The sequence below is a fragment of the Rhea pennata genome, chromosome 1 (assembly GCF_028389875.1).
Source record: "Rhea pennata isolate bPtePen1 chromosome 1, bPtePen1.pri, whole genome shotgun sequence".
Classification (NCBI taxonomy): Eukaryota; Metazoa; Chordata; class Aves; order Rheiformes; family Rheidae; genus Rhea; species Rhea pennata.
In genome coordinates, this window is record NC_084663.1 from 43,711,470 (window position 1) to 43,724,283 (window position 12,814).

The 12,814-nt window shown below is 38.5% G+C and overlaps 1 protein-coding gene across 6 annotated transcripts in view; it reads right to left on the minus strand.

The window, feature by feature from the left end:
- PPP1R12A (protein phosphatase 1 regulatory subunit 12A) overlaps positions 1-12,814 on the minus strand; it is a 130,593-nt gene that overhangs the window by 36,500 nt on the left and 81,279 nt on the right. For all 6 annotated transcript variants that reach the window (XM_062584799.1, XM_062584824.1, XM_062584808.1 and 3 more), the window contains 3 exons: positions 7,418-7,545; positions 3,673-3,888; positions 2,786-2,880 (listed from right to left, as the gene is read on the minus strand). In XM_062584799.1, coding sequence (XP_062440783.1) covers positions 2,786-2,880; positions 3,673-3,888; positions 7,418-7,545 — 439 coding nt within the window. The remainder of the gene's footprint in view (positions 1-2,785; positions 2,881-3,672; positions 3,889-7,417; positions 7,546-12,814) is intronic.

Consider the following 12,814-nt stretch of genomic DNA (forward strand, 5'->3'; position numbering starts at 1 on the left):
GAAGGCAATTTAATTCGCATTAAATTAAACATCAGTTTTTAGCTGTGACCATTGCTGGCTTTGTTTTTTTTTTTCAAAATAGTGAAAAGAGGCTTTTCTGTCTGCTCCTGAAATGCTCCAGTTCAACCAAAGGAAAACGACTATTTTCTTCCTCTTTTTTCTTTCTCTTTTAATAACTTGCTTTTTAGAAGGTTTTTTCAGTTAGGGATGTTATGATAGGAAGTTCAAAAGTTGTTGAGCATTTAGAACACATGATACCACACTAGTGTAAACAGGCCCAAAGTCACCAATGCCACACATGACTAGCTGCCATTACTTTAGTCGTAAGGAATTTTTCAGTCTGTTGTTGTAGTTTATAGTAGCAAGAAACAATCTTGTAAAAAAAATCTATTAGGAAAACTACCTCAAACACTGATACTGAGATACAAAAACCTGAATTTCTAATAAAAACATCATTTTAAGATTTGAAGTTCAGATAGAAGGAAGAAAGAAATGTCTTTCACAAAGCTGCATATATAAAGCAATCAAGTTTGTGAAGGAAAGTATAACAAAATCTTGCAAAAAATTATTTAAGGTGTTCTGATACAGCCTCCAGAATTTACTTCTAATCTACTTCCTTTTGCACAAAAAGTATGCTAGCCCTTCTGCAATTGCAAGCAATTTTTAAAAAGGATCAAACACAAGCCAGCACAGTCCTGTAAACACCAAAGAGAAACACTAATTCTGCCGTATTATCTTCCACATGTGTACAAAGGTCTTGATGCAAGACAAATCTTGTAATAGCCAAAAGGTATCATTTTGCCAAGACACTACAGACTTCACGGCTTTTGCTGCAGAATCAGTCACTCAACTGAGGCTGAACGCCTGAGATTTGTTTATCTAAAAGCCCAGTTGGGATTCATCTGGAAGTCCTCTGCATTACCCACCACAGGAAGTTATCTGGATTACACCACATCAGTCATAAGCCAGACAAGCAGATGTTCACACAGGCAGAACAAGAATCCAACAAGAAGATAAGCAACAATGACTGATCTGAGACAAAGGCAGAACAGAAACCTTAAACATTCATTAAGGTACCCAACCAGCAGATGGTTAAATTCTACATGTAAAGGAAGTCAGACAAAACATCAAAAAATTCTTATGGTTTTACATAAGCAATCTGGGCTGTCTGGCAAATCATGCAGTAGTCAAGGTACTCAAGCCAAGACAGGCTGGGTTATAAGCAGCCTTCATCTCTGGCACACCTAGGAATACGGAAGGTTCTTAAGTCATTTGGTCAACACTAGAATAAATGAGACTAATGACTTCAGTTCACCCAGTGCATATTAGGAAAAACATGGTTTTGCTGATATCCACTTTTGATTTGGAATTACATTTGTCAATAAGTTATGGTAGTTAAGATGGCAGGTTGAGTTAGCAAATTAACCTCAACATTGAAGCAGAATTTAATCTCTTCGCAACTCACGATAATAGTTTCTAAGAAATACAATAATGAAATAAATCTCCCATTCTTAAGATACCAATCAGTCAAGAAACTTTGGAGAATGGGACTTCAAAGAAATCTCAAAAGAGTAAAAAAATGAAATAAGAACAATTGATGTTAAAAACAAACCAAAGCTGACCAGTAAATTCAACCTCAAAGAAGAATACAGTAGTCCCACAGAATGAGACACACAAACAGAAAATCCAAAATGCCCTACTGTAGAACAAAAGATTAAAAAATTGGCCAAGTAACATGAGAGATGCTAAAAAACTAAGTAGAACTTAAAAAGTATACGACATCTGCAAGAGCCCTGTTCACCTAGAGACTGAATTTAGGCAATATTATTTTCAAAACACAACACACGACACATATTTATCTTGTGCTTGCTCTGAATTCAATCCTTCTCAAGAGTAGCAACAGAAATGGTGCTCTTTGGATGTAGGGAGATTCGTTCGTCTTAGAGACAATTATTCCAGTAACATATGATGAGCAATGACAGGACTTTTCAGTTCAGATCACCTAATATTCAGCTATCTGAATACAATTCTACAGAAGCAAGACATTAGGGAGACTTTTAAGTTATTTTTATGTATATTAATCCAAGAAACTGGCTGAGTAGAACCTCAATAAAGGAGAGAAGTGAAAAACAGGAAAGTTTTCACAAGGTAATATGCTGTGGAAGTATACCAAATCCTGAACGGTAGCAAGTCTATGCAACTAAACTTTTTTTTTTCTCTTCTTTTAAACCCAAAACGTAAAGTAAAATTAATAGTGAAGAATGTAAACAGCCCCAAAAAGATGACTGAAGATGTAAACAAGGCAAGTAGAAATGGTGGTTAAAAATGAATTACTTTTGTAACTTAGCTATCAATTTTGTAAGTTATCGCCGCTGGATATGGTTTTAATCACAGACTGTATGAAAGGCAGCATTTCATTTTTATCAAAAATAATAATGGAGCCACATTAGCAGCACTCCATGGCTCAGGACAAACTAGCTTTTAGCACTCCTCAAGGGTTTTGAACTTTTGATCTGCTTTACGATTTTATGATTGTGGATTTTTCTTATTTTCTCCTCTGCAGCCAGCTCTGCTCTTATCATGTAACAGTTTGGATTTTAAAATGGGTTATTATGATTTAGAAGGACTGAACACCCTTGGAAATTGGATTACACTATGTATTAGCATAATCTAGGGACTAGGCTAATGCTACAAATTAGTATTTCATCCATAAACCTGTAAGTTTGTCAACCATTCTCAAATGAAATAACTTTATATTTAACAGCAGTGATAACTTTGGAATCACCTGTTTTCTTTTTCATCAATGTCAGAGGTACTGGCCAGTCGTCTTGGTATTGTAGGTGCAACATAAGCAAGTCTAGTTCCTTTTCCATCTTTCTCCTGAAATACAAGTATTTTTTAGTAAGTGTTACAATCACTGATTATAATTCTACTTGTTGGAAAAAAATCATTAAGACAAATTCATTTGTATTTCTATTATTGTTCCATTAACACAAACAAGCTTTAATCTGAAGTTACAGTTCATAAGGACTATAACAGAAATAGCAAACTTTTTGTATTTTCATTCTAGTGATAACGGTGACTTGAATCCTGTTGTTTCTGCTTTGTTGCAGCACAGAAAAATTAATGATTGAAAGTAGTTTAGTATCCTTCTTAATCTTGATAACATATTTAAAAATTTGTACTTGAAACAGAATCACAAAAGTTATATGCTGCGAGTTACCTCTACCAAGTTAATCATTCAGCTGGCTCACTGTATTAAAGTTTAATTACATAAGACTATACCTTCAAGAATGACTAAGTAATACAAAAAGGATATTCTTCTTCTGAAGATTATTTCAACATCACTCTCCAAATGATGCCAAAACCATCAACTCTGATCTCCCTCAACTGTTTCAAATAGTACTACTTAGCAGTTCAGGCCTCAAAGAAAAGCACAAGACTACATACCAGGTTACCAGATGTTGAAGGTCGTCTAAATAAGCAGAAAGCCATACAATACTTCTAAAGAGACTGCACAGAAGCTGCACAATATAACTTGTTGGAATTTTAGTAGACAGTGTGGTATACACTCTAATGACAACTCTTTACTTTCACAATACACCATTAACACCTATGCTAAATGAGGTAGATCAACTCTTCAAAATGTTATTTCATACTGAAAATGATTACCTTTTCTTTGTTGTCCAATGAAGAGGAGAGTCTAGGACTTGAAGCGGAACGTATAACACCTGCAGAGTCCTTTTCTTTCTGAGCTTCCTTGGAAGCAGTAATCTCTGCAAGCGCACCGTAACTACCAGTTTTTCGAAGACCTAACCGCCAAGAAGCTGGAGATTCATCCTTCCTCTCTTCCTCTTTGGGAGAAACCTTGGTTGTTGATGTTGGAAACTATAAAACACAGTAGCGAATTAAAGGCTATTAATTTACAGTTTTGTATGGTAATTCATGCTTTTTGTGGAGATTTGAGAACACAACTATTTTTATAATCACAGAAGTGCTGATTTTTAGCAGTGTTGTGATAAGAGACAACCTGGAAACTCTTTTCCTGAATTAGTTAATGAGATAAGAAACAGAAAGCCGCTCAAGAAATACTACTCCTCTATAAGTTAGCTTGGAAAAACCCACACTTTGTAAAACACACTGTGATCATGAGATGCACACAGAAGTATACACAAACTTAAAACCATGCAACTTTGGTATCAACATTTTGATTAAATATGTTATTTTGCAACCTATACACAAACCTGTGCACACCAGAGCCTCACCATAGACTTTTCACCCTTATTGGGCACAAGAACAATGCCAGTTTTGCGCAAGCCCTGCCTCCATGATGCAGGATCTACTGACTCCACCACAGGCATGATAGGAGGAATGAAATCATACTAAAGTCAATTAAGACAAGACAAAGATGAAGATTGACAGAATGAAAACAGAAAGAAAATGTTGTTTTAAAATCATATAGTCTGTTCCTATGTTTATGTTATGTAGCTTCTCATTAGAGCACAAAATATTAAAAAAGCAGTAACACAACAGAGTTGTTTAACTAATTCAGAGAGAGAATTACAGTTTTCAAAGAACAAGACAACAAAGCTTGTTGACCTAACAAGGTTCCTGCCTAAATCCTACTGTGGTTGAGAGTACTGCAAGATTCATACTATTTTATCTCCTACTTTTCTTACTTTCTTTCATATTTCCTCAACAGCCTTTAATCAAGACTGACATCACATCCTAGCTTACCCATCAAACCAGTACTTTCACTCCCAGCCTCCCCTTACTTCAGTATCCTCTTACTGAAAGCAGTATTATCAACTGCTATGTAGTTTAAAGAAAACCCAAATTCAACCACAGTACGTCGCATCTTGCACCACCGATAGTATCACCATTTACAATGTAAGAGGAAATGAGTAATTGTAGCAGAACAGGTAGTAAGTAGGTGCAAGAGTAGGTACAAGATGACTTCTATCTCCCAGTGCTGTTTTATCTTTACTTCTATTAGACAAGTTAAAGCCTTTGTGTTCATCGACATAAGCTGCAACTACTTCTGTAGATTACAGCACATGCCTGTATGTTATGAGTTGATCAATCTTGGCATAAATGTCCATTTATTTTGTAGATACAGAGGGCCTATTTTTTTTCACATTTGGTATTATATAGATAACTGCAGTTTACTTTTAACCTGTACATTTTGCTTTTAAGACCGAACATAAGATTTACTATTATTTACTACAAAAAGTTAAAACTAAATGCCAGTGTAATAGTGTTTTACAAAAGGTTTTCACAGTTATCTTAAAAGTCAGACTTATTTCCTCCTTTTTTAAAACACATTTTTTCCATATATCATAATTTAAATATGTACAAAAAATATATCTAATTGATCATTCAACTCCGGAACATCAAGCCACATTCCACCTAGCAACAGTTTGTAACGTCCTATCACGGAAGGTCATACAGCTTAAAATGCTTTTCCATAATACAAAGAAATTTATTGGTAGGCAAAAGCTAGGAAACCTGGACTGCAAGATGAAGAAAGTTCAGAAGATTACAAGGAAAATGAAGCATTTGAAGTTCTAGAAACATCAGAATTGACGAGTGCAGAGATAATTAAGTGTAGTACAAAGACTGGGTGGAGAGTACATTGGTTAAACTAACCATTTGTCACAAAAGCTTTTATTGCTACAGTGATTTTTAAAAATAGAATCATATAAAGTAGGCCTATTTCCTTGCAGTAAAATTCACACTATATATTTGTGTTCATCACAGTTAAGCAAAATTAGCTACCTAGCAATTACTGTCAATCTTTTTCACTCTCCTACCCCTCCATTTGCTATGGTTTGCATGGAGAACTTGAGGCTCTTGCATTCTGGGCAGCTCTTGAAAAATCCAAATGCAGCTCCCCTGCCAGAGAACTGTAACTCCTAATCGAGCCAGCAGGAACTGTTTAGATTAACATCACAAGACCATCCTGAAATCTTGCTGTATGCTCAGCCACAAAGGACCAGAGAAGGGAAACAGTAGTCATTCTTGCTGGTAATTCCCCTCTCAAATATGTTGAGATGAATCTTGTAGATCTCAGTTATGAAGATTTTTGTAAAGCAGTTTGTAGGATCAGAAAGGTTAGCCTAACCCTGTAGTACAGCAGTACATCACATAACATGACGTAGTTTGGCAATTTAAAATACAATTCCTGCATATTGCGCATTAAAGTATACTTTGTAAGATGAATTATCATTGGGTTGTACAGGGCATGTAAAAGTACAGCTCCAATAAGCCCAAGGGAGCTAAATACAATGCATACTATTTCCCTCAGCCTTGAATTTCTCTTTCTGCTATGGCTTCAGTCTATCACAGTTTCCATCTTCCCTGCATATGCTTCTTAGAAGCATCTGAAGAGGGTTAAGAGGGATCATGATGTGTATAGAAAAGTTATAATGGATAATAAAGAAAGCTCTACTGGCTTACTATCTAGTTTGTTTATATACTCTAAAAAAGTATAGAGTTTTGACTTGTATACCATCTTCTGACTATGCATTACTGTCTACTGCAGGTTTTTCTTTCCCCCAGGCACATATATCTTCCCTTTGGCAGACAAAATCATTATGATTAACTTCACATCAAAGTGGAAAAGGCCTTCCGCAAGCAATATTGCCTGTCTGGGTTTATTTTTGAAGCTGTGCACTGAATACATGATGCACCCCAATTCCCTGTTTTTTCTATGAAGTTCTAACTACATTGAAATCAAGACTGTAACCTACAGAACTTTCTGCTTCTTATTTCAGATACTCCTTTTGGTCTCTGCACCTAAATATTATCTGAATGCTAAGGTCTCCTGAAAGTTAAATCATGCCGGTCATCTCTTCCTTAAGTGCACCACAAATACAGGCACTGAGATAGTAATTTTCTGCATGAAAGTCTTTCAAAAGATGAAGATGAGTTTCAGAAAAAAATGCTGGTCACTGTGCAACAGATTTTTTTTTTTTTTTTTTTAAGGAATCTAGCTTTAGATAAACTCATTTTCTTTAGAAACTGCAAAAAGTTATGATCAAAACAAAACATAGTCCAGACTACTCTCCTTTATCACTTTAATTCTTACGGAAAAAAATTCTTCATTATCCATTGATTTCTAACTGTCACACTTCTCCTGAACACATTTTCAGCATGTAGAAGACAATGGATGTATTTCCAGCATGCCTTGCCTTACCTCTCATTAAGGAAGGTAAAGAAGTCTAAAAGTATTTAAGAAGTTAGCTTGCTTGAGAGTACTAAACAGCATGGGTGTAAGTGTCAATTTACATTTCTTACTGACTGATGTTTACAAAAGCAAAACCCAATTCACTTTTTACACCAGAATCAAACAATTTATGCTTACATAGAGGAACAGAAATCTAAAACTACAAAAATAAAAAATATTTTATTTTACCTTTTTAATGGGTGATGAAGGTGTCCCTTGCCCACCGGTTACCGAAGGCGCTGTCACAGCTACTGAAGCTGATTGTGCACTGGTGGTATTTGCATTATTAGTCACAGCGGCCAAGGGTTTCGTCTTATCTGCAAAATATTGTCAAGATTTTCATTTATAATTTCCTGATTTGTACAACATAGAGTTGGATTTCTCTTTAACAAATGTGATAGTCAACTTTCCCAGCAGCGTTTTATTACTTATGCTTCAGGATTTCCTTTCACTCCCAATCTTTATCTTGGTTACATGGAAAAAAGCAGCAGTTTTTTTCAAAAATGCTCATGCAATATAGCTTTCTTTTGTAATTCAGCAAGTGTCAAACACCCAGAGGTCCAGACATAGAAGCACAAAATCACTCAGGTTGAAAGTGACCTCGGGAGATCCCCAATTCAATCTGCTCAAAGCAGAATCAAAACTGAATACAGACCAGGTTGCTCAGGACTTTAATCAGGTCTTTAAAGCCTACAAAGGCTCCACAATCTCTTTAGACAATTTATACATTAGTAGACAGCTAATGACCTTAAAAAACTAACAGTGGAAGGTATGTTGGCATGTAATATTTAATTTGAACAAAGAAAGATGCTAATTCAGAGTAAAATGTTTATTCTTGGACAATTGTACATACTGAATGTAACAAAATAATTAACTACACAGAGAACAATCCAGTTGGAGACCCTAGCCAGCAGATGTGGCAGAGGCAGGGACTTGCTGGCCTCTGCAAAACAACCAGAGCTCTGACAGGCTGTTTGCTTCACCCCTTCTTGGTCTCTTGTTTTCTCCACCTTAGAAAGAGTTGGTGGATGCTTTGTCCTTCCTGCCTGCATACCTCCCACTCTCCTTCTTTGCTTGTTGTCACTGCACTTGCTTGAGCATATCTTTACACCTCACTTCTGTTTCACCTTTTTAAATTGTACATTCTTCAGCATAGATTGCTACACCCTATCTGTGCAGTACTGAGCAGGACGGGAATTCAGTTCCCACTGCTTTTGGCCTTACTATAAACATGTCTATTTCTGCATTACCTATACAATGTAGGAGCAGTTTGTTTAGAAAGGCGGCAAGGTTCTCATGACATCCAAATTCAGCAAAGTAGCAATCTGTGATTTGAAATTGCATAAGTATGCTATTGCTATTACACATTTGTTTATAGTTACGACATGTTTGGAATTAATTATTTAGGCAGTAAAAAAAATACCAATATGAAAAAAATTATCAGCTTATATGACTAAGTGTGTGTTTAACAGAAAGTTCCTTTTGAACACAAGACAAAATAAAAAATGACAAACTGGGTTATGGTGACACTAAGTTCAACAGGACAGTGTGGACTAACAATCTGAATTAAGAAAAGTGTGTAAAAATACAGCTAGAGCCACTAGAGATTTGCAAGGTACAAATTTGCATAATATAGCTTTAAAAATATATGGGGAAAAAAACAGCAGTGAAAGTATGGAAGGGACAGGATAACAGGAAAAAAGTGGAAAGTGGACTTTTTACATCTGTATTCTAAAATTATTTCAAAGACAGGAAGGCTGAGACTAGTACTGACTAACTTTCGAAAAATATGCAATTATATCAAATAGAATATGTTTAAAAACCTGACATTTAAATGTGTTTAAAAATCTTGACTGTTGGAAGATTTATTTATTTTTCAGCTTGTTTTCCTCTCCTTCAGGACATGCTAGTTTCATACTTGTATTTCCATGCTCGGTCTTATAGAGTGAAATATATTTAAAGTTGCATTCCCACATAATCAATAAAACAAAACGTAGATTTTAGAACATTTCAAATATCCCAACCCAGCAGAAATCACACAGTTTACAGTACTTCAGAATACTGAATAACGTTAGAATATTTTACAATCAGAATGCTCCCGATAATCTATTTTTTCACTAGAAAACCACCTTAAGCTGAATAATAGGAAAAAAAAAGAGAAAAAAACAAGCTTAGGACACTTAAAGATGCAGCTCCATAGGGAAAAGCTTAAAGTGTAGCTTGCCAAATAAAGTATGATAAAGCCTTGTTGATATTAAAAAACCCAAAGTTTACATAAATTAATTCTTGAGTCAGAGTCAAATTTTCCTGGCACAAACTGTCTACCAGTAACAAAGAGAACAGTTACCAGAATCATAAAGTTCAGGAGACATTATAGTTAGCTCAGTGACTGAGAAAGTACTACATGTTATGTATCACAAATGATCCAAGTTTATCAAACCTCAGTCTCTGTATATGTGGGATGAAAGAACTTGAAGGTGAACAAATAATTCCAAAGCCAGACAGACAACTTTTTTTTTCCAGTTTAGCACTGAAATGTTGGTTTCTTCCAAAACATTAAATTTTAAGGATAAAGATATTTTTCTGTACTCAGGAAAGGCATGTAAATCCCAGATAGCCATATTGTTGAACAAAGGCTATACAGCTAAGCTATTTGACTCCAGTCCTCTTCAACCAGAGAGAAACCTTTTCCCTGACCATATCTTGAGCACAGCTAACAGAGGCAGTGAACACATGCAGCAGTTTGCGCAGAAGGGTACAGGAAGGCACCTTCATTTCCAATCCGAGGAGCGTACACTTCCTCAGATAGGGTCACGACATGCTGCAGAGCACATTCCCCAGTAGCTGTTGCAATTACTGCATCAGCTGTGTCAGAGGCTTCGACCCAGACAGACCGTCTGACAGGAGATGCAGATCTACAGGTCTCAGGCTGCAGGGAATGCTTGGGGCCACTCCGTCAGGCCTGGGCTGGCAGTCAGCTCTCCTGCAGAAGGTGTGCTGTTGTTGATGAGTTGTGTCACTAGGTAATGGAGTTACAGGAAGAAGTCAGTAGGCTGTGTAGCATCTGAGAAGACGAGCAAGAGATAGATAAGAGTATTCTCAGAGACCGTGCAGCTCCAGGAGCCCCAACCACCAGTGGAGTTGCCAGAGGACTTTGTAACGTGTGAAACAGTACATCATGACACTGTAGAAGAAGGCTGGAAACTAGTCACTTCTCATAGAGGAAGAAAGGCTCTTATTCCTCCTGAAGACTTGCAATTGAGGAACAGGTTTAGTGACCTCCAGACTGAGGAGGATCTGGGCATGGCTTCAAGGGAAGCAGCTGAGGTCACAGACCGTGTGCCTTGCAGGAACACCGGGAAGAAACAGCAAATGATTGTTGTGGAAGACTCCCTGCTGTAGCGGACAGAGGCACCTATCCACCAACATAACCTCCTATCTAGAGAGATTTGCTGCCTGCCAGGGGCTCAAATACGAGATGTCATACAAAGACTAAGGCTTGCCCATGCGCTGCGCTATTACCCTCTGCTGCTTTTCCGTGCAGGCACTAATGATACCAATGGCAAATTGGAAACCATCAGACAGGATTTCAGAGCTCTGGGGATGGTGGTCAAGGGTCTGGGAAAAGCCCAGGTCATTTTCTCCTCAATCCTGCCAGTGAGGGAGAAAGATGAGAGGAGAAGCAGACAGCTTTTCCAAGTTAAAAACTGGCTGTGCTGCTGGTGTTAGCAACAGGGTTTTGGCTTCTATGACCATGAGACCCTGTTTGAAGACTGACAATTGATGGGGAGAGATGGTATCCACCTCACTAAGCAGGACACTAGTGTCTTTGCCAATAGGTTGGTCAGCCTGATAAGGAGGGCTTTAAACTAAGCAAGATGTGGGAAGGAGCGAGTTGTTTGCTGACGAAGGAGACAGTAGTCAGCAAAACGCGGCTCAAGTCAGGATGCCTCCAGCAGGTTCATGCAGCCATGGAAAGGCATAAGGAACATGACTATGGAGGATCCTCTTGCACCCCTCCTGGGAAACCTGTATGCTTGATTACCTCCCTGAAATGCCTGTACACCAATGCACACAGCATGCGGAATAAACAGGAAGAATCAGAGATCTGTGTGTGGTCAGAGGGCCAAGATTTCATTGCAGCTACAGAGATGTGGTGGGATAGCTCGCATGACTGGAATGCTGTCATGGATGGCTACGTGCTTTTTAGGAAAGGCAGGCCAGAAAGGCAAGGTGGTAGAGTTGCTCTTTATGTGACAGCGCAACTGGAACGTATTAAGCACTGCCTAGGGGTGGAGGAAGAGCAAGTCGAGAGCTTGTGGGTGAGGATTAAAGGACAGGCTAACATGGGGGACACTGTTGTGGGTGTCTACTACAGGCCACCTGATCAGGAAGGGGAAGTTAATGAAGGCTTCTACAGACAGCTGGAAGTAGCCTCAGTGTCACAGGCCCTGGTTCTCACAGGGGACTTCAACCACCCTGGTGTCTGCTGGAAAGACAACACAACTAGTCAAAAACAGTCTAAGAGGTTCCGGCAGGGCACTGATGACAACTTCTTGAAACAGGTAGTATAGGAGCCAACAAGGAGAGATGTTCTGCTGGACCTTGTACTAACAAAAAAAGATGGACTGGTTGAAGATGTGAAGGTTGGGGGCAGCGTTGGCTGCAGTGACCATGAGGTGGTGCATGAAGAAAGCAAGACAATATGTAGGGTCACAACACTGCACTTCAGGAGAGCAAAATTTAGCCTCTTCAGGGACCTAATTGGAGGAATCCCATGGGTAAGGACCCTAGAAGAAAGAGGAGTCCAAGAGAGCTGGTTAATATTCAAGCATCACTTCCTCCAAGCTCAAGAGCAGTGCATCCCAAGTAGAAAGAAGTCCAGCAAAGTGGGCAGGAGACCTGCAGGGATGAGCAGAGAGCTCCTGGCAAAACTCCAACAGTAAGAAGGAAGTATACAGAATGTGGAAGAAGGGACAGGCCACTTGGGAGGAATATAAGAACACTGTCAGAGTATGCAGGGATGTGACAGGGAAGGCAAAGGCCCATTTGGAATTAAGTCTGGCAAGGGATGTCAAAGACAACAAGAAGGGATTCTTTAAATACATCAGTAGCAGAAGGAACATTAGGGAAAATGTGGGCCTGCTGCTGAATGTGCCCTGGTGACAAAAGACACAGAGAAAGCAGTTACTGAATGCCTTCTTTGTTTCAGTCTTTACTGCTAAGGCCAGTCCTCAGGAATCCTAAAGCCTGAAGACAAGAGAGAGTCTGAAGAAAGGAAGACTTTCCTTTGGTCGAAGAGGATCGGGTTAGAGATCTTTCAGGTAAACTTGACACCCATAAATCCATAGGCCCTGATGGGATGCACCCATAAGTGCTGAGGGAGCTGGTGAATGTTATTGCTAGGCCACTCTCCATCATCTCTGAAAGGTCATTAAGAACTGGAGAGGTGCCTGAGGACTGTAAGAAAGCCAACGTCACCCCAGTCTTCAAAAAGGGCAAGGAAGATGATCCAGGCAACTATAGGCCAGTCAGCCTCACCTCCATCCCTGGAAAGGTGATGCAACAGCTCATTCTGGATGTCAT